The following is a 23,748-nucleotide window of genomic DNA, read 5'->3' as shown; positions in this document are numbered from 1 at the left end:
CGTTTCTTCATTTCTCAAATATAACTATCTATTTCTTCAGTCTCACCGCTCCATCTCGCATGTCCGTATTCTTACATTCCTTGTATGCCTCCTCGTCTGGCGCGTAGCTTCGTCTCTCGTTCGCATGTTTGCTTCACACGTGTTTGCTTCGAGATACGCGCCAAACATTATGTCATAAATATTATTTTTATACTCATTTAAATATCTAATGCAGCGTTCTTTAAGTCATAATCTGTGTGAGAGGAGATATTATTATATATTATATATTAAGAGAAATTAAATTTTCTTTCTCTTATAAAACTGATTGTAAAAATTTAACAATAAAAGTATCTCCACGTAAATTACAGTAAAAAAATATTGACTAATCTTTTCGTTTAATCAGTTTCTCAGATAGTTTTTTCTGAAATTTTAAGCAGGTTTGCCGCCAAGTGATAATTTATCATCATGGAAATCAGAGCCGTCGGATACCCCGGAATCCCACCAGAATTCCAGCGTGCCGAAGTCCAATTCCGGATTGAATGGTAAAAACAATAGTCTCATGCTTCTCAATTGGTCTCGATCTCGCTCGTTTTTTTACTCCAATTTCTCCTTGTTTATATGTTTTACTTTTGCGAATGCGACGTTCGTTTGCCGAACTATCGCAGGCATTCTGAATTCGATAGCTTCAAGCCGGCGATCCGAGGTAAATGGCACAACGCCAATGGATGAAAAGCCGCTGGACGCCTCCTGCAACGATAAAGTTCACCCCCTCTATGGCCATGGGGTTTGCAAGTGGCCAGGCTGTGAAGTAATTTGTGAAGACTATCAAGCATTCCTTAAGTGAGTTTTGCAAACTAATTTTTTCATAATCTGTTTTAATCGTATTCGTCGTCCGATTATTTTGCTCTGATGCAAATTCGATTTTTGGTCTAACTACCTTGCTGCAAATCTTTATCTCAGTGCAATATTAATATTTCTCATTAATACTATGAAGAAATTTATCTTAATTTATTTAAATGAATGAAACGGAAATATCTGTCACTTGTATTAAATCAAGTTAAAATCTTTTTATCGTGCATGATTTAATAAATCTTAGCGAGGCAAATTATTTCCAAGCAAATAGGTAAATGCGTGGAAGAAGCTCAATGCTTCGAATATAAAGGACTAAAGAACGGGAGGAATAAAGTCAGCAATTAAATTGGGAAGGATGGAACAAAGAAAGTGTAGAAAAATCGCTCGTGTCAGCGTATCTCATTGACATCAGACGCTTTTGCCCATCGGCCTCGAATCGCAACCGCGAACTCCATCCGTAGCTCCAGCCCGCCGGGGGATCTTTCGTAATCACGTAGTTCGTCGGTGCAAACTCCCTCAAACAAGCCGTTACTTAAAAAAAAAACGCTAATTACCTTTGTCTCATTAATATTCACGACATTCGACCGCATCGTTATGCCCCTCAGTCTAATCCCTTTCTGCCCCTCTCCCCTCCTCCTCCTCCCACCCGCTAGTTCGTCCGTTCAAGCTCCCTCGACCTTCCCGCATCTTCGTTCTTAACCGACCAACCCACTCCTCACCATTCCCCTCACCCTCGTCGATACAGCCGTCCGTTTCGTCGACGAAGAAGGATTACGGAAATTCTTAAATACGGAATCTTGTTGGCGGTGTTGGCACCCCCATCCCTGTCTCTACGACGCGGCGAAGCTTAATTTTCTGTCCTGCCGTCTCCTGGGGCGGTGAGGGAACGGGTCCCCGTTGTTGGAGGATGGAAGCGTTACGTGTCCGGGATTTTTCGTGGCTTTCTGATGAAAGAATTTGTTCGCAGTTCTTGTAAGATAATTGCGGCTATATCTTTATTGCTTTTCCGGCGTGATTTTCTCCATAAACATAAGCTGTGATAAACACAAAAATATAAAATTCTCAATAAAATATTAAATCCAAAATTAAATCCAAAATTAAATAAGTATTAAGATTATAGCTTTCAAATTAATATACAAATTTTCACTAGACGTGACATGAAATAAGGGAAATAAATTACGTTAAAATATAATATATCTTAAAGTAAAATTTATATGAAATATAAATGTAACGATACTTAATTTAATTTATTTATTTTAATTCAATTTTATATATGGTTTCACATCGCGATCGTGTCTCTTTTATCACTTAATTCAATTTAACAGAAAGGTTGATAGATGATTACGATTTTAAAATATTATAAGCATTTTTATGCTTTGTTATCTAATATTTAGTTCATATCTAACATTTTGATATTTACGATTGTATCAATTAAAAATGCAACTATTGAACACTAAGCTATAATTAATGATGAAATATTGCAGACACTTAAATACAGAACACACGTTGGATGACCGATCGACAGCGCAAGCCAGGGTCCAGATGCAAGTAGTATCACAGCTAGAAATTCAATTACAAAAAGAACGAGACCGATTAGGTGCTATGATGCATCATCTGCATATGGCAAAGCAGATGGCTTCTCCAGAACCACCAAAATCATCTGAATCATCGGTATGTTTTCTTTATATTATATTATATTATAATTTTATATTCGTAATTTATGCATATATATTGTATATATATATATGTGTGTGTGTGTGTGTGTGTGTGTAATACGTTTTCCCATTTATAATTATTTATTATAACATAATGAATAAATATATAATGATAATTATAACCCTTCTTCTGCAATAAATTTTTAAAAATATATTTGAAATTGAAATATAGTAAATTTTTCTTTAAAAAGAAAGAAAGAAGAAAAAAGAGAGAGAAATATTCAGTAATAAGTCTTCAACTTATGAAATTTCAAAATTCATGCGATTTTATTTTTCAAATATTGCTAACAAAAATATAAAAATATTGTCATATATTGTGCGTAATAATTTGTAAATATTGTTGTTGTATGTTTTCATAAACTTATACAAAATTTTTAAGAACAAATTAATTGTCATTGAGAGCTATAATAATTTTATTATTTGTTTTACCTCGAATTAAAAAACAATTATTGGTATTTAAAACAATACAAAATATCCATTTTAAGCCGCAATTATAATACTTAAGGATAAGTTTATAATGAGTATCGAAAGCCGAATCCGGAAAAACGATCCGACTGCGACGCGTAAACTTTTCCGACTGTGGCACCACTACAAGATCGTAAAGCCGAATTTTCACGACAGACCAGCTCGTTGAAAGATTTTACGATCTCCTCGCGGCCCGCTAACAACAACGCGAGTTTCAGTTTTAACGCGCCGCCGAGTCGAGTGCTAATTTATACATAAAGTTTGCATTAATAATTCATCGGAGCCGCGGTGATTTTATATCGCCTTAATTAAAACCCCTAACAAGTTGGGCAGTCGGAGAATACCAATATCGCATTAGCCCTCCGCCAGCGACAACGCCCGACAGCCGACGGTTTAATTATTTTAACGCGGTTGTGTGAGTGATAGCGCTACGAAGATCGGATTGCTACGGTTCATTATACATCCTAAAAGTTTGTACATTATTGCGATATGTAATAAGATATTCGCATTGCATTACGTAACGCTTTGGGTATGTGCATTACCATAAAATTTCTGAAAAAAGATTTCAAATATATAAAATGCCGTTTATAAGATCGTGTTCAAAGTTTCTTCATGAAATTTTGAATTTTTCTGAATTTATTTGAAAAAATAATTTTGCATACAAATATATATTATTAATAAATATATATTATTAAAGAATTTATATTTTCTTTATAATAAATATATACATATTTGAACTATATATATATATATATATATATATATATATATATATATATATAATTGAATGAAGATTTAAATTATCTGCGGATCAATTATCGAGAAGATATCCGTGATCCTCAAAACGATTAAATTCCCATATGTTGTTTATACTGATATTCCAGCTACGTCTATTTTGTTTTTCATTTTGTAAACTTTATTTCAGACGGGCTCGAATTTACCAAAGCTGAATTTTTCCACTGCGCTAATGAGCCAGCCGCCACCTAACTTCGGGGTCTCTCAGGTATCACCGGTGTCCATGTCCGCTCTAGTGTCCGCCGTGAGGTCACCTGGCGGTGGTCAACTACCCCCATCGGCCGGCGGTGCTCCGATACCGCCACTTCCGTCTATACCTAACATGTCCGGTTTACCGCCGATGCCCAATATGCCCGGTAGCATGCCAAGCATGGCTGGTCCAATTAGACGGCGCATCAGCGACAAATCAGCTCTTTCTCTGGCAGGAGGTAAGGTCGTCTTTTCTTCTCTTAATCTTCAACGATGCCGTCTAAGAGGTGAGATAGAGATAGAATCGAATAATCAGGTTTAATAGGGCTCACAGATAATAGGAATATATTTTGCGTTACCAATCTTGTTCTATCAAAATCAATTTTGCAAAAGCTCTTCCGTTTTACCTGTTTCAAGGAAAATAGTTGATTACAAAATATCTCCTTATTAATGAGAGGACAAAATTTACACGTAACTAATATGTTTAAATATTAACGGATAATATATAGTACATTTTATTAACCGTTTATATATTAGTAATAAAAATTGGTAATCAAGCTTTTTAAAAAAATGCGAATTTTGAAAAAGAATGAGTTTATCTAATGCTTTATTAATTAAACTTTCAAATTCAGTTAATAAATAATATGTATATAGAGGGAGACAAATATATAATATATAAATATTACACTTTTCTCTGAATTTTCTATTAAATAATATCATTGATTAATATAATATATATTTGCGAAGTGTACTTAAATACATAATTATGTTAAATATATAATTATATTGGTTATTAAATAGAATTTAGTAATATTAATACATTCTTAATTAATTAATTTTTTTAATATAATGTTTTGTTGTACGGTTCTATTTATAGGTACGTATTATATATTGCAGTCGTATCATACACTGCAAATATAATTTCTAGTTAAAGTATTTTTGATATAACCATTTTCCGAACGAATAGCTTTATATTTGAAATGCATACAATATAAGAGACCTTGGAAGTGGATTAATATCGTCTCAAAGAAAGGTGAAACGAAAGAAATGACAATTCAGAAATTGAATACTATCCGTAGGACTGTATGACGAGGGCACTGTAAGGCGCAGAGTATCCGTCGATAGATCTGGATTAGATATTAACGAAGGTAACGATTACACAAGATCATACTCGGAGTGATGCGAGCTTCGAAATACTGTTTCGTGAAAAGTTTCTCTCTTTCATAATATATAAAACTCTTATTAAATTATTAATAAGAGATATATTTCTAAAAATATATTATACAAACATGTATTTAGCAAACAAAGATCATATTATTATGGTATTTAAATATATAAATAATTAATAAGTATTATTAAATCGAGAAAAACATGAAATATAAAAAGAAAAATACAATACTATATGTTGAGAACATTTCTTAATTTTTTATTGTGTAAATAATTCTATAAGAAATTCTACAAGATTTTTTAATTCTACGCATAATAAATTAATTACATAAATTACCTACTTTTGGTACTTCGAGGTTCGTCGCAGATTCAATCTCACTCCGACGAAATAAAAAAAAATACCGATCCTGTAGCAAGTGCTCTTTACGGTCCTCTCTTGGTCTCGTACCTTTTCCTGTCGTAAATTGTACCACACGCACAGATTACTTATGGTAGCGACTGTGTCACGTGATGCGACAGTGTTCGACACCTTGTTGGCGACGTAGGATGAGTATAGGGTATAGAGAGAGATGCAAGGAATTTTATGCGATGAAAAAAAAAATGAGATATAAGATGAAAAATAAATTTTTACATCTGCCAGTTCGAACCTCTTTCTTATCAATGCTTTTGTTGTTTCCTTATTTCTTGTGCTGCCCGCCCTCCCCACCGTGTAGGGCTGCCCTACATGCTGGAGCGTGCTGGCCTTGACGTCCAACAAGGTACTGTCAACCTACTTTCCACGTTCCCTTTTGTGGCTTAGAGATTTTCTTGTGGAAGGATGTGCATCCTGCATGAAAGCTCACTTCCCTTCCTTATCTTCATCTTTGCATCTCCGTAGCACCGCATTTTTCTAATTTTGCTGATAATTCTTAAAATTGAGATTGTGAATATTCCAAAATCCCATGCAAATATTTGGGACTGGATAAATTTATCGATCGTAGTTTATAATTTTTCAATTGCTTTTTCTTTTACATGCGAAAAAGGCGATCCATATATTTCCGCCATTTCTATTTCCCGCAAATATACAAATTTAAATTTTCTTATTAATGTAAATTTTAATATGAAAATAGAAATTAATATAATTAATACAATTAATATAATTGTATATTGAAAAAATTATGGAAAGCATTTGGATTACCTTTTTCTGACATTATGTAAAATTTTTTTCTTTGTAAAAGCATGCATTTATAGATATTTTTACAATTTTAAAAGTTATTATTTTATAAAAATATCTCATTTCTTATTAATATCAATATATTTCATGTTCAATTTTAAATTGATTTGATCATTATTCGTTATTTTAGATTCTCTCTAGAAATCCATTGCTAAAAAAAATTAAAAATTATATTCAGTAAAGCAATTTATATATATGAAAAAAATACATGATTCTTGCAATTTAGTTTAGCGATTAAGAGATTTTTATCATAATTTTATATGACCAGCATAACAGCTTTGCTTGTTTGTTATAATTCCATTGTTCAAATCTTTTTGCGCAAAGAAAAAATCATGATACAATTACTTGTTATTGATAATAAGAATATTAGTTCTCCAAAAATTTTAATAATATGTAGGATAAATGAAATTTGTTGCATCCGGTTTCAGAAATTCAACGAAATAGGGAATTCTACAAGAATGCAGACGTCAGACCACCGTTCACGTATGCATCCTTAATTCGGCAGGTGAGTGGCTAATAAAATTACTAAAGGATCCAACGAATATCACATTTTCCCATCACATTGTATTAACATTGCTGGAATTATACGGGATCTCCTCTAACAAAAATAAAATTAATGCACATATTGTCATTATAATATAATAATATTTCTTAATATATATTAATATATATTTTTAATATATTTCTTAAATATATATTAATAATTAATTTCAAATTTTTTATCGCTAGTCTTAATATTATTATAATTTAATAAAATTTTATGCTAAAAATTATTATGCTTTGTAATTATCTAAATGCGATAAAATTTATTTTATTATTTATTAATTTGATTTATTATATTTTATTAGAGAATTATAATTTTGTACAAATTATTATATATTGAATACTGAGACAAAAATTGTATAGATAAAATTATTGCATGAACAAAAAATTCCTATTTTATTTTAATATCTTATGTGAAATTTACTTTCGTTAAAAATAGAAGAAGTTGATATAATTCTAATGTTGATCTTTTCATAGTCCATCATTGAATCTCCCGAGAAGCAACTGACGCTCAACGAAATTTACAACTGGTTCCAAAATACATTCTGCTACTTCCGGCGCAACGCAGCAACGTGGAAGGTATATCTTATAATTTTAATAATTTAATTATACAATCATCTTAAAATGAAAAAAAGCTATAAGCAGATGAGTAATAATTTTTTATTTCATGAAATTTAAAATATATTTTTTATTATGATTTTAATTTTTAATGTTTATAGTAATTAATTTATAAAAGGTATGATACATATCTCAGTAAAAAAATTCTTTTTTTAGTTTACTTTTAGCAATTTTAGTATTTTCCATTAATATATATATACAAATAGAGATTTATAAAATAATCTTTTAATAGAGAGCGAAAAAGTGGAAATAATTCTTCTTTAACTGGATGCATTCAATGTGAATCTACTTGTGCAAAAGGAATTGCAAGAGTAAAATGATTTGTATTTTGCGAGCTGGTTAAGCTGGACGCTTAACTAGAAGGAGTATGAACTATCCAAGATCTCGGATAATTATATGTATTGATTTGAATTAACAGGCTAAATGACGAACCGGGCAGAGCAGTTGGTAATAATAGTGTGTTGCTTTCTTGAATAAAGAGAAGAACTGGTAACATGTGAAATATGATATATTACTAGTCATTTATGAGCCATCTATCATTATATTCTTCTCTATTTTTCTTCCTTTACAGACTTGATAGCACATTACGTATCAAAATAACAGTAATAGAGTTTAAATTAATAATACACATAATTCATTATCAAAAAATTCTTATATGTAAATTATTGCATTAATAATCTTTATAGATATATATTGTTGATAATTATTGCTTTAATAATCTTTATAGATATATATTGTCAATTTATTTCATTGTTAGAAATAAATTGCTGTTAACGTAATCTGGAAAAATGCGTATAAAATTTATAGAATACTTACAGAATTAATATACTTGTGCAGATATATCTCATGAATTGTTTAATTTTGACACAGGAAAGGGATATTTCGAAAATAATTATAACAGAGATGATAAATATATAATTATTTATTTAATCCGAATTTAAACGAATCGACAAAATAAAATTGTCGAATGCAGATCAATTAAAATTCCACACTTTTTGGACAAACAACAGAATATAACGTGCCGATGGTTCATGATTGATTTGTAAGCCGACGTGACAATTCGCTTGTTGGCAAGAATGTTTGCGCGCGTGCGTTTTTCTTTGCGTGTGCGTGAGTGCGCGTGAAAGTAATTGACGTTTGCCATGACGCTTCGCCTCGCATGGTTATGTGTACATGAAGACATAAAGATGCAAAAGCAGGTTTACCAGGTGGAGAGCAGAGCAGAGCCTGGAGCGAGATCTGCACCGATGACGACATCTTGGCGGCTATATCGTCAGCGGGCAGCCCCGTTGAATTTTATTCGGCCCTGTGGCATGAATAATTGTTGTCGTTGCCCCTAGATTTAGATGACTAGCTGTGCATTAACGATAAAGGAATGCCACAAATCGTATCTCTTCTGATTAATCATTTTGGTTCGTTATATCCTCGTGCGGGCTTCAACGTCGCGATCTCATTGCCAATTTCCTTCTATGCTAACAGCGCTCATCATCATCATCATCATTGACATCATCATCGTCGTCGTCATTGTTTTTATCGTTAGCAAATATCGCGTTATAATTATTATAATTATTATTGATTAGACTTTCTGTATTTATTGTATTATTGTTTTATGTATGTCACACGCATTTCCGTCCTCGTTGGCTGCCACCTGAAAGAAAAATACTTGCCCGAGTCTTGTGAAATAATATAACTAGTGATTTTGAATAATAGCATTTATAGATACATGAATAAAATGCAATATTATTACTTATATAATGATATGCATTGCTTACACTTATCATTTATACATTAGTTGTATTATTATTTTTATTTGCTTAGTGCTGCTATTTTATATTTATTCTGGGAAAGAATTTTTTTAAGAATGCCGAATATTTATTAAGTTGCATAATATTATTTTTGGAAAAAGCCATGTAATGCTATTCCGAAAAAAGTAAAACAAATAGCAGCATAAAATATAGCAGCATTTAGTTTGTCACGCAAATTTCAGTTTAAGGTGGCAGCTTTGCTTACATTCCTCAAGGGTGTTGAGTGGCCATTGCATCCATTTTTGAAGACAAAATAAGGCAACTATTAAAATAATTCTTATATTATAAAAATTAAAGATAGAAATATTCTTATGAACCTATTATGTAATATAAATGAAAATATCTTATTTATAAGCAAAATAGAGAAACGTTTTAAAAAAAAATAACATTTCTTGTCTAATACATCTTATTTCTTAAATATGTATGATGTAAAGTATAATTTATTTATACAAAATTATCTGTTTATAAATATATTTTAAACATGTATTTCTAGCATATCCTCAAAGATGGTTGCCATGAATTCTCAAGAACAGCGTTGTGTTGCATAGATCTATTTAAATCTAATTATTTATAAAGATTTCAATTACAATTTAAAAGAGAAAAATATAAAATGTAGATCTTTCCCGAGATTATGAAACTGATAGTAAAACTAAAAAACGATTTTTTTGTGGAAAAAAATAAAAATATTATTTCTTACATTATACTTTTATTAATGTCTTGGATAAATAAATTTTACCAGTGCGATATTAAAAAATACATTATGTTTGTATTTTTATTGATAACACAAAAGTTTTATTAAAATTATAATGTTATGAAAACATTGATACTTATATTTATATCTCGTTATATAAAAGATTTCTAAAAAAAACGAAAAATTCATAATATATATATATTTAATATCAAGTTTTCCTATAGATATTAATTTAAGACATGCTACAATAATAGCAGAAAAGATTAAAAGATAAGTTTTAATTTCAAAATTCACACCATACATTATGTATTCGCATAAACTATTTTGTGCTTGAGCACTCGACGAGATCATTCGCAACGCTGCTCGTTGACACCTTGGCACCTTGACAAATCATACGGCACACGCACAATATCGCACGTTCTCACTTAGCGTCTCTCTACCTCGTGTCTCACGATCATCATCCATCCTTGCCTCATCAGCGTGGCCAGTCATCGTCACCCGATGTCAAGGACTCTCCATCACCTGCGTAACACAAAGCCACCACACATGCATACGCGCTCCACGATCCGTCACGAACGGCCGTGATCCTTGTGTCCCCTCCCCCCCCCCGCCGCCGATCTACCGGGGCCGTGATTGAGTTGGCTTCGTTCGTTTTTTGCGTTGCTTATTTAGTCTGTGTATTATTTTGTATAGAACGCAGTGCGACACAACCTGTCTCTCCACAAATGTTTCATGCGAGTCGAAAACGTGAAAGGGGCCGTATGGACGGTGGACGAAGTGGAGTTTTACAAGAGACGGCCACAGCGCGCTTGCAGCACGACCGGGTACGTTGCCCCTCCCCATGCTCCATCGATCAGAAAAAAAATATAATTACAACCGCGCTTTTTACTCTCTCTCTCTTTATTCTCTCTCTCTCTCACTCTCTCTCTTTCTATCTCTATTACACCAATATTTCTTACCACTCTTGGAGACCGACGGACTGAAACCTACCCTTTGCTTCCCGTTCTCTTTCCTCCCCCTATCCCGATATATCGGAGGATATATAGTCTCTTTCAGAGTACAAACTTCCTTTCAACTGTCTCTCTCCTACATTTCCCTTTATATCTATATTACTCTCTCTCTCTCTCTCTCTTTCTCTCTCTTTCTGCCTTTTTACATATATTTATATATATATGTATATATACTCACTTATTCGCTTTTACTCTTCTTATATTTATAGTCATACCGTCATCCCCCAGCCCCTTAAACCGCCCATTTTTCTACAATTTTATATCATATATTTATATAACTTTTTACATACTTTTTACATATTTTTATATCGATATTTATACATATACATATGTTTATATATACATTAAGAGTATTTAATATTTCATCTTATATATATAGCTCTTTTCATATATATATATGTATTTTTAATATATATCTGTTTTATATATATATATTATATATATATTTCTATAAGCGATTTGAAGGTGGACGCACATTCAGTGCGTTTGCGGCCTTCGTATGTATGTATACGCACATACACGCACGCTCTCCTGTGCATTTCTCTCTCTTTCTCTTTTTTTAATCATATAAGATATATTTGATCGTTTTCTCACGATATTCTACGTCGTGTTTTCCCTATTTTTACATTTCTCTTCATATAGTATATACTGTACCTGTTTGTACTTGATACGTGCGCATTCATACGTATTGATCTGTGTGTGTATAAACCTTTTTATACACCTAAACGCCATAACAATTTTTAATGTACGTCGCTTATGTCTGTCTGTTTGCCGCTAATATTTATAGTTTCTCGAGGTGTAATGCTCCTGTAATCGATAAATAACAGCTATCATATTTATTTTTATGGCATTAATATGTTTATCATATCTTTGAATTTCGTTCTAATCGAATAATAGACGGAAATGAGTTGGAAAATTTATATTTTAATAAATAAATTTATCCACGCGCATTTATAATACACATGCTGATGAATATACTCGAGAAACTATCACTGTGTTTGAACCCGCGTGTGTGTGAACTTCTTACTTGCCCGTCGTCGTGTGATGGTAGTCGGCAGTTTGATGGGTGCGTGGATGTGCGTGAGAGTGCGTCGTCGATGAAAGAGCCGCAACAGATGAAAGGGAAAAAAAGAAAAGAAAAAAAAAGATAGGAAGAGAGTTTAGAGATTAGAGCTAATCTCATTCTCGGAGATGGGAATCCAGTAGTATGTCGTGTGTGCTTTCATAACGAGCATGTGAGCTTTGCAGCAACTAACCCAGATCGAGAACGGCAGGGTCAAAGTATCTGGCCCAAGTCTAGTCTCGAAAGCCCGGAAGCCCGGAAGCGGAATTGCCCGGAACAGAGTGAGAACCGCAGTGTTGCACTTTGTCAGGTAGTGAGAGGAGCTGCCTTACTACATTATTACTACGTCTCTGTTTTATTTTCTTTGATTTATCCATCCCTTCTTTGCGAATCTGTGCTGCTGTTTGTTCTTTCTAAAAGTCGACTCGAGATCATTCATGTGTCCCGGCAACACGATAGAGCGATGGAGTTGCCGGCGCGAAAGACGCGCCGGCGTTAAAATGGTGCGTCCAGACCCCCGTGAACACTGAACACGATGGCAAGCGAATAACCGGGGCACGCACATACGTGAGGCCCCCCTTCTGTTACGAAGAGTAGCGAACGGCGATGGGGGTCGAGCGCAAATTAAGAAAGAAAAAAAAAGCGAAAATGTGCGCGCAATCAACTGCAAAAAAAAACCAGAAACCTTGTCTTTTTTACTCTCTTTTTCTCTATTTCTTGGTGGTCTTGTCTGTGTATACAGAACGCGATCCGCACCAATCTATCATTGCACAAGTGTTTTGTGCGCTATGAGGACGACTTCGGGTCATTCTGGATGGTGGACGACGCCGAGTTCGTAAAGCGGCGGCATCTGTCCCGCGGCCGCCCCAGGAAATATGACCCAACCCCATCACCCACTCCACCCCACCTCTCCGCACAGTAAGCACTACCACTTTTTAGAATTCTGCTGGCTGGCTGGCGCGACGTTCTGACCTTACCGCGGTACTTTTTTATGAAACGCGGCGACCGGGACGTTTTCGCTTGGTCGTTGTCTACAAATTGAACCGCTAAACGAGCTTTCCTACCTGCTGCCTTTTAAAGCCTTGCGCGCGCACTTGATGTAAAATTGTGCATGGTTGCAGCTGTTACGCTGATGTTTCGTTCTATCTTTTGAAGCATAAAATAATCACAAAATGTCGTGTTAAATAATCTTAAAAAAAGTTTTCAACTAGTAAATCTATTCCATAACATCAGCAGTATCATCATTGCTATATAAGTTAAATCTAAGTTAAATCTTCTAATGAAAAAGTTTGTGTTATATGATCAACTAGAATATAACGATGTTTATTATAAAAGAATTTCAAATTTCATAAAATATATTATTATTTTTATGTATATATAATTTGCTTAATATTAGTTTAATTTATAAAGACAGATAAATACGTATTTTAGCCCAACATTAATGTATTTTGTCTTTATAGAAATTTGAATTGTAACACTAGTACTAATATTTCATGCATTAAAAAGAACAATTTTTTAAATGAAATCTTTATTTCAAATTATCCATTACGATGCTAACAGCTGCAATGATAAATGATGTGGTAATTAAATATTTATTTTTTTGATTAGCTAAATTTTATACTACCAGGGTTAAAATATCTCTTTCTCTCTCTTTCATTTTTAATAAATTTTTTTTTATTTCTAAATTATATTGTGATATTAATTAAAATACTTATTGCATCAAGGCAGCAGGAAGTAGCTCTATGCAGTTTATCCAATCCCTCTGGAAATGATTTCCGCATTATGCCTGCCTCAAGCGCCTTTAAAGACCGATTCCTTAAAAAATTCGACTAGTATCATACCATTATTACCTTGCCTGTTTATTTGTCAAAAGTGTACAATGTTATTCTGATTTTCGATTACACACATATATTCACTCTTAATAATATGAACTTAATGATAATTATATAACTACGAAAAATAAAATTGTATATACAGCTTATTTTATATAATTATATAGATTTATTTTCCATGAGAATATATTTTCTTTCATTATATTTGCGATTATTTTTTTATATTCTTTTTAAAAATTTGTTTAATTATAACTATTACGCATATTGTATGTGCTAAATACAAACTAAATTTTCTATAAGATTGAGATTTATAAAATCAATTAAAGAAAAGTTTGCTACATATTTAAGTATTAATATATGTGTGTGTAAACGATATGTTCTAAAATTTATATACCTAATATACATGTCAAATTATAGTCAACTTTAAATAAAAAATATCTAAATATTTTGTTTTGTCTCAAACTACTAACAAATTTTACGAATTAATATTTAAAGACATAGAGATCATAAACTTAATTTTTATTGAGTTTTAAATAAATTTGAAAACACGTAGAAAAAATGTTATTATTTGTTTAGCTTAATTAGTAAAATAGTTTAAGTTTAATAAAATTCAGAAGGGAGAAGATATTTAGTCAAATATTTTCTAATGAAAAATCAGTTTTAATTTGGTGAAAAAATTATAATTAGAAAAAAGTGCTTAACTTTATTTTCTGTAAAAATCATGTGCACTTTTGCAAATGACGCTCAAGGTTCATAGGACATTCCCGTATACGTTACTAGTATTGTAGCCTAAAGATTCTTGCACTTCGTGATAGCTTGAATCCTGCACGGTCCTGCAACACACCAACATCAGGACGATTGGTCAGAGATGCGGGATCTCCAATGTATTAATAGCCGCTTGCATGGATTACCACGAATCCTTAACATTCGTTTCCCGATGAAGCCCTCTAAAACTGTCCCTTCTAGTTTGAAAACACTGCTTATAAACGTATGATGCTTAATGTGATGCTGTTCGTAATATCTCGTGTGAAAGCGGTGTGTTTGTGCGGGCAAGCGTTCTTTTGTGTTGAAGTTTTGCTCTTTCGTTTCCATCTTTGTTCTGTCCTCTCATAATAGCAGAGAATTATTTTTCTCTCCTTTTGTGAGCATATAGCTGCCATGACGTTAATAGACGTTTGTAGTCTCTTAAGTTCATCATTTTTTTCATCGATTTCTATAGAATATCGTAATAACATCCTGGTTTTGTTTCTTCAATTTTTATCGATGCGATTTCCTTTGCAATCCGTTGCAATTCTCAACTAATATGCTGCTTTAGAATTATATGTCAACGCTTATTAGATGCACGCCTAAAAGTTTTTTCAATTTTAGCTTTTAATTTGCTATAATTACCTCATTAAAGGCTTCTTTCATGTGATGGTTAATTATATTTAAAAATAGATGTGTTAGAAGGCTTTGGACAAAGCAATTTCAGCAAATATATAATTAACATTAAAAAAAGTACAATATTTTCTCAAATATAAAATATTCGTATATGATGAAATCTTATAAAATGTTTTAATAATTTATTGTTAAATATCAAATAGATAAAAAGATGAGATAAAGTTGAGAATTGCAAGATTTTAGCATCTTACATTATGCTTCCGCAATGAGCGAATGGTTCTTGATCTGAGTGAATATATACATGTCAAGCTATTCGCGCATGTGTAAATTTTGTGTGTATACTGTGCGTTAAACAACTACATTCCTCGAGTGGAATTCTTCAGTCTTCATCATTCGGCTCGTCTTGTTCCACAGGTATTATATATGGGCTTAATATAATCTCAGTAATATTTATAATATAATCATAATTCTTCAAATATATTTATTGTTCAACTTTAATACTTTTTGAAATTTTATCTATTCTTATATTCAAAAAATCTCTTTTTAAATTCTCTCTCTCTCTCTCTCTCTCTCTCTCTCTTTCTCTTTCTCTCTTTTTCCAAAACTTTCCTTCTCTTTCTATCTCTATCTTCACGATCTCTTTTCTATCTATTCAGCGTTCCATGTTACTTGATAAACGGTCACAGGAAATATTTTTTCTTATCTTTTTCTTCGCATGCATTTTTAAATCTCTCGGAACAAGATCTCTCTGATGGTGTACTAAAAAACTGGGTATACGTATTTATCCAGTTTTTCATGGTTTAACTACTCACAAGAGATGATTTGAAAAAGATGTTTTTTTTACGAAACGTCAGAAAGAAACATTAATCAACGATCTTAATTGAATAAAGTATTTTTGCTACACGATTTTGCGAGATGGCAAAAAACGAAAGGTAAGCACAGGTAACCTAGTGGCCGTTTATAAGCAGAACTTGTTTCGAAACTGATATAATGCTACGTTAAAAATGAAAGGAGAGAAAAGTCGATAATTAATTATGAAGTTTCGAAACGGGAGCGCTTTTTTTTAAACACTCTTTCTGTAATTTTTATCTAATCTCACTCAATCACCAATGAGTCGAACTGGTGGGCAAATAATATGGAAGGCACTGTGTAAATAGGTAAGAGTTTTTAAACTCTAAATATTTTTGCTCTTTTTAATCTCTCTTTTTGATATATATTATATGTATACATTTTTCATATTTATATAATTCTCTTTGTCTCTCTTCTCTTCTACTTTACATCTTTTTCTCTCTTTCTCTATCTATCTCTCTATCTTCTTCCTTTTTGTCTTTATACGTCTTACATATCTACGACTTCAGTACACGCACATACACATGATCACCATATACAACCTACTTTGATTCTCCTCTCATTTTCAAATCCGTCTTAACATTGACACAATTAAAAAAAGAAAACACACGCGTTTTGTTTCAGGAAATACTCTCATAGTTGAATTTCGAATATTATTAACATATTTTTCTCTGTCAATATCTAGGGGTGTCCCGTCGAAGAGTCCAACTCTAACGCACAGTCCTACTATGTATGGTGATGCGCTTAACGCCAACCTGCAGGTAACTATTAATAATTAATTTATGGAATGCGAAAATTTTCTCTCATACATTTCCACGATTTTTTTCTTAATTAAGTGATTTGAAATATCTTAAAACAATATTGTGTCTAAAATAAATAATATTGAAAAATATTGTTTATTAAATCAATGGCATTTATTTGAATAGACTAGATGACATTTCACAAATTTTCGCATTCTCTATCAATTCTTTTAATAAATTACATTAATTAAAAATTTTACTTATTATAGTAGAAATTGATACATGATAAATGCATTAATTAATAATAAATATTACTAATTTCTAAATAATTAGTTCGTTAGATGGTATTGAGTCAGTAATAACTAACCATCTAATGCAATTTGAGTATTTTCAGGCGCTCGGGGAATCTAATATGGGTTTTTTGAACAATCCAATGTGCACGTCGACAGCGACAAGTCCCGATAAGGAACATGTGTTACCTCATAATGATTTAATGTAAGTGACATTTATTCAAATGTTCACTCGTTCATCTTTTTCTTTAAATATTTATACGATATATATTTCATCAAATATTATAAAAAGTGTTAAAGTCTCTATATTCTTACAAATACCTGTATTTCTATATTTGAGGAACATTATTTTAGCTTATAACAATATTGCCAACGTGTCTAGAATTTTTTATTTATTCAGCATCGTGCATTTTTCGTTTTTATTCGCGGATATATTCACGAGCGGTTTGTACGTATTCTGTACGAATTTCTATCGCACGCGGTGTAGAAATCGTGAAAAAGCCCCCTGTTTTCGTGACTCTTTCGCGAAACGCAAACTATTCGTTGCAGCTTGACAAACCGCTTGAAACCGCGACAATGAAACAATCCGGAAAAAAACGAAATCGTTTTTTTCCCGTCAGCGTGGCGCGGGAAACATGTCGCTAAAAAAATAAATCGCTAGGCGTGTATATCGCGTCGCGCTTTATGAAATATATACGTCAATACTGGCACGCGGCACCCACAAGTTTTCCACTCATAAGCGTACACAACGCGTTCGCGCGTGTCGTCGATTCAACAGGTCGCCGCTGGATGAACCGGCCATGCACATAAAACAGGAGAGCCAGAGCCCGGAAGGAGGAAAGCACACGAGATTAATAAAGCGCGAGCTACCGGACGGTCCCATGGAGCAGGAGACGGAGGAGGATCAGACGGACGACAGAGAATACTCGGAGAGCCACGGCCACGATTCCGGCCAGGACGAGGACATGGCCGAGGACCTGTCGATGGCGCCCGACATAATGATCCCGGAGGATCAGGTCGAGGCGTAGTATCGCTTCGCCGCGACAAGCCAGTAGACACGAGATGTATACAAGGTGTCCCGTTTATTCGGTCGTGAGAGGAGTTATGCTCTACCCTCTTTGGGGCTAGAGCAGAGTAAAGACGGTAGGCAGAGGGAAAAAGAAAGAGGGAAAGGATGAGAAGCAGAGAATAACGGAAGCAGAGGGTCGAAGAGGACGATGAAGGCGCCCCAGGACCACCCACCCCCTCCACTTCTCCTTCGTACGAATCCCCCTCAACGTATCATATCTGTACCGCGACACCCCAATCGCGGCTTTAAGGTAACGAAAAGGAGCCAAGCGCGAATGTGTTGAGAAAAAGACACTGAACGATGACGACGGTGACGAGCGTATTTCCGGATGATGTATGTAATCGCGAAAATCTCGGCGATATTCGGGAAGCGATCTTTCGATCCATATCTTTACTCAAGCAATTGCGAACAACGATGTATTTTATTTTCCTCTCGATCTTTTCCGTTCCGGAGCCGCGGTTATATCTCTAATAGACATATACATAAATATATACATATATATACATATATATATATCTCGTGTACATTGCATTAGAAATTAATGTGACGACAGTGGGGCACTGACCTGGGGGACCGCCTTGCGATCGGCGAGCGTCCCCGAGAAATGCGACGGGAATTATTCTTCGCCGGAGGAACCGATGTAGCCTCGCGATCATACATTTATACATGTCGGTATGCGTGCATAGATAAAACTCGAATACAGTGATCGCAATGTATCAAATCTTGAACCTCTTTTTTGTATTATGTTGAAATACATCGAACTGGTAGTCAGAAAAATTTTGTTACGAAATATTACACACGTGTTATATGTGAAAAAGTTTCTTTATGTAATATGTCATGACGTTAAATTGAGAAGTTAACTACGTATTAATACGATACTTATATCGTATATACAGATTATGTTTTTACATTTTGAAAAAGTAAGATCGTTTTTTATTTTGATTATGATTGATTAAAAAAAAATAATTTAAAAATCTTTCCACGAGAACACTGCAAATTGTTTGATGCGAGAGACAATGCGCTATGCTTATCTATTTAATGAGTCCAGATTGGAGAAAGGAAGAAAAATTTTTCGATAAATAAGAAACGATGAGAATCCCCAGGAAGCATCGCGCGGTTCCATCGGAGAAGCGAGTCGATCAGAGAGTCCAACGGGATTGAACTAGGAAATAAATCGATGAAGCCGTGGTGGTGGTGGTGGTGGTGGGTACGTTCGGGAGCGACTGAGTTTAGTCTTTAAGTTTAGACGTTCGTTTCCGACGAACGAAGAGCAATGCTAGCACTATTCTCGCAACTAAGCGGGTCCTACCGTCTCGAAGAGGCCCAGTATCAGACAAGTTAAACTAAGAATCGCATCCGAGCGACGAGACCGGATGCGTCCCGGCGTACCCGTCCGCTACTGTTGGTAGCACTCTGTATAGTCTAGCAAAGTTGATCGTAAGTAGTTTCGTATTCATTAAACGGTAATTAATTGCAGGTCGAGACGGTCGAGATATTTGTAAATGGGCGCTACGATACACGACACACGCGCGCGCGCGACGATCTTTCAAATTACTTTCCGATCGAGCCGATCAGGAATCCGTGATGCAGAACGATAGACATGATAGATGAACGTAGCTCTGCGAGACGATCGAAGAATGTTACGAACGGGGATAAGTGGGAAGATCGCTAACGCGACGTTTTATATTTACATACACGTATTACATTATATATATATATGGCAAATAAAATTTCAAATTTTACGCAAGGCATTAGCAGTTTTTTGTACGATATATTTAACTTTGCCGTTTCCATATATAAGGTATAAGATAGACTCAGCACCCCGTGGCGAGATGGTGCTTTTCGAGTTTCCAACGCATTGAAAGCTAGTATTTCAACGTTTTGGATAATTAACATAAAATTTCGAACTGTTAGGTATTGCGCGTTCAAGAAGATTATATTAGAGTTATTAGCACTTCCTTCTGTGATACGTGATGAATATAGTAAGACCTCTATATTTAATTATACACATATATAAATATATAATTAAGGGACTTATATATATATACGTTACAAGTCGTTTTTGGTTGCTAAGTCTATTGTATATCAATATAATTATCGATCAATTACAGGCAATTGATGTGTGCCACACGCTATTGAGATATGTATGACAAAATATTACATTAAAAAAAATGCTAAGGTATCACGTTAATGATCTCCCTACTTCTCTAAACGCGAAGTCTATAAATAAAGTACGCTATGTATGCATATATACATATATTATTACGTATACGTATCGAAATTATAAGAAATTAGATGTCGATGATCCTCTCCATCAAACTTTTTCCCCATCCTCGTCCAATCCTAATCCAATTAATATACATGCCGATCGAGGCCAGTAGATTCCTTCTAAAGAGTGCGTGGTCTCGAATCCCAAAAACAAGACATAGATGAAGCGCGCTCATATCGGTACTAATATTTTGAATTGTTCAGAATCTATCGGTAACACGGACAATTCAAATCTGTCTTAAGGAATTAGTGTATTTTTCATTTTGGTCTTCATATGTGTTTAACGATAAATGTTTGTCAAATTTAGAAGTTGTTTTAGTTGCCATCGTAAAGCACTTACGTCATTTTTGCACAGTGACTGATGGAGAAGGAAAATATAATTATATATTTTATTAGATCATAACGAGACGGTTATGTGCAATCTGGAAAATTATTACTTGCACAAATTGAGAAAATAACGCAAAGTTACATTTTGTGCCACAGAATGTTTAATTTCAAGTTAAATAGCGTAATTTTTTGCTGCGTCAAATATCGTGAGATTTCTTGGGGACAAGTTTGGAAGAGAATTTTATATTTCTACGTTTACTTATATTATTATAGTTATTCAATCTTAGTTTCCGTTGTAATTAATAAATATAATTTTATTCGACGTTATTATGTGTATGTACACGACATTAATGGATATTGATATTTCAATGAAGATACAAATATATAGAGTGTGGGAGTTTATGAATTTTCACAATGAGTTTAACAAAAATAGTTTAGCTAAAATAATGTTGGCAAAAAAAACAACTTATCTCGGATCATTCGCGTAATATGGCTCATAACGTGAAATCTCTTTCTCTCTTATAAACTTCTACACTCTATGACATTCGCAATTATTCAAATTTATTACCTTAGATGAATTATCTCGTCTCTGTTTATCGAGGTAAACACATGCCATTACGGGAGAATAAAGTATAATGCGAATGTACGGATTAATGTTTCTGTAACAATCAAATAAAAATAAGAAGATTGCAATATTATTGACATAATACAAATATTGTGAGTTGTATATTTTCAAATTTTCGATATTCAAATCGAACTAAACTTGTATGTATAATTCGAGTAAATCTTTTCCATCAGCGATCTGAAATTTATATTACTAAAACTGTCCACATTTGATATTTCTAATACATATAGAGCATCAAATAGTTTTATTTAGTTTATTGCAAATTATATTTTATTATTTTTTCAAGACTCTAAATATTCAGAAAACGTTTATTTATGTATCAAAAATCTAAATTAAAAAAGTCCAATAATCTACTGCACGACTGGTAATACATATGCGTATATTTAAAAAGAATTAAAGTATCAAATAAAGTTATAAAATGTACAAGAACAGATGTTTTCGTCTAACATTTTGAGAGCTTTCTCAATAATATAATTACCGAGATATTATTTAATCAGCAATTTTCAAAATTGCCATAATATAATTAAATCATAAGAGTTAAAATATATAGAAAAGATTAAAATATTATCACATATCTATAACATATTTTTTTTATATAATTATCGTTTTGTTTTAATCTTTGAACGTTGATTCAATATTAAATGCGATGTTGACATTCATTTCATAATTGATTTTGACTTGCACTTTTTTTTATATTATGGCAATTTCTATTTGATAATATTATAATACATTGTTCTAATTTTATCCTAATTACATTGTTCACTGAGGAAGATCCTGAAGCTCGAGATGGAAACATCTGTAATATTATTTAATATGTATTTAATATATTATTATTTTATTTGTTTTAATTCTTTAAATATATGCACACGCATTATCAACCGCAGAATTTGGATTATTGTCATTTTTGTAATTTAAGTTTTTGATTCTTATATTTTGAGCTTCTGCAGTTTTATATTTTATTTACGTTGTATAAAATCACAAATGATATCATTATTAAATATATATTATTATTTGTCATTCAATAATTAAATATTACAAAATTGCAAACAGTCTTTTCATTTTTCAAGTTACAAGTAATTTGAAATTGAACGCGTCCCAGCTTTAATTAACAAAACATACATATCTGCGTTATGAGGCTTTGAAATTTATCGCTGAATAATTTAAAACACAAAACTAATGCATATATTTGTCTTGAATGTAAATCTGCAGGGTTAAGGAAAATAATTAAATCACACACGCGCGGATAAAAGGAAAGATTATAAAGAAAAAAACGCATAAAGCGAGAGAGAATGAGAGCATGTATGAGTATGTGTGTATTTGTGCAAGAATGCCATGATAGTTTGGAAGCAGCTCGTTACCGATAAAACTTGCGAGGTTCAATTTGAGCTCGCTTTCACGTATGGTACTATTAATAATCTAAGTCTATATGTATTATGAATTAAGAACTTGATACACATATATATATATACACGCATACACACACCACACACCTATACAAGCACATACACGATAGAAGACTCCTCTGTAAATAATTAAACTTATCGAGGCATTAGGAATTTGCGCATATGTCATTTGACGGATGGATGATTGTGCCGATATCGCGGCTCGTACGTGCGTATATATATATATATATGTATGCATGTGTGTGGATGTAATTGCATATGTGAGTGCATGCGTATATTCCGTATCCCGTCTGCATTTAATTTCGACTCGAGATCACGAAGTTCTCCTCCGGAGAACAACTGGATGGAAGACATTTTCTCGTTTTGCCGGGTGAACGTTCGTCACGTCGCGAGGAAGAGCAGGCCTGTCGACTGGATAATTAGTTTATAATCGGTTAATTGATCGATCATGCGCCGCGTCGCGTGACGTGTCCTGGGCGAGCTCCGCGCAAACACGTAGCTGTTTCTGTATCTTTTGTATCATAGTGACAATATTATACACAGATGCTTTATTACTAATGTTTTCTTTTTTTTTGTTACGTTTGTTTTGATGAGGGTGAAAAATTGGATTTATTAGATTTACGCGGGCATTGCGATCGATCATTCCGATGAGCATTCGGGCGAATCGATTATTTTATTATTTTGCTTACGGTGCACAATGCTCTAGGAATTATAGTTGTTAATTGTGTCGCGTAGAACCTTGCAAAATGCTCGAAAATAATTGCCGATAACGAACCCGATAAACAGTCGGAGTTCCTGATACATGGAGACATTTATTATTGTTTTGCTCTGATAAAAGCGATGGCGATTCTGTGCAATTA

General features: G+C 33.2%; 1 protein-coding gene across 8 annotated transcripts in view; it reads left to right on the top strand.

The window, feature by feature from the left end:
- The window catches only part of LOC105256333 (forkhead box protein P1), a 281,566-nt gene extending 259,809 nt beyond the window's left edge, over positions 1 to 21,757 (top strand). For 7 of the 8 annotated variants that reach the window (XM_011266160.3, XM_011266163.3, XM_020029092.2 and 4 more), the window contains 11 exons: positions 414 to 521; positions 645 to 819; positions 2,316 to 2,502; positions 3,937 to 4,234; positions 5,075 to 5,143; positions 6,804 to 6,880; positions 7,396 to 7,497; positions 12,848 to 13,023; positions 16,852 to 16,927; positions 17,292 to 17,401; positions 17,975 to 21,757. In XM_011266160.3, coding sequence (XP_011264462.1) covers positions 414 to 521; positions 645 to 819; positions 2,316 to 2,502; positions 3,937 to 4,234; positions 5,075 to 5,143; positions 6,804 to 6,880; positions 7,396 to 7,497; positions 12,848 to 13,023; positions 16,852 to 16,927; positions 17,292 to 17,401; positions 17,975 to 18,224 — 1,628 coding nt within the window. In that variant the 3' untranslated portion in view covers positions 18,225 to 21,757. Of the gene's footprint in view, positions 1 to 413; positions 522 to 644; positions 820 to 2,315; positions 2,503 to 3,936; positions 4,235 to 5,074; positions 5,144 to 6,803; positions 6,881 to 7,395; positions 7,498 to 10,725; positions 10,857 to 12,847; positions 13,024 to 16,851; positions 16,928 to 17,291; positions 17,402 to 17,974 lie in introns of all 8 variants that reach the window. The other variant, XM_025411654.1, reaches the window with a different exon arrangement.
- The last annotated feature ends 1,991 nt before the right edge of the window (positions 21,758 to 23,748 follow it).

The sequence above is a fragment of the Camponotus floridanus genome, unplaced genomic scaffold, assembly GCF_003227725.1.
Source record: "Camponotus floridanus strain SB8 unplaced genomic scaffold, Cflo_v7.5 scaffold41, whole genome shotgun sequence".
NCBI classification, from domain to species: Eukaryota; Metazoa; Arthropoda; class Insecta; order Hymenoptera; family Formicidae; genus Camponotus; species Camponotus floridanus.
Note: the sequence above shows the minus strand (reverse complement) of the source record. Positions and strands in the feature narration are given on the sequence as shown.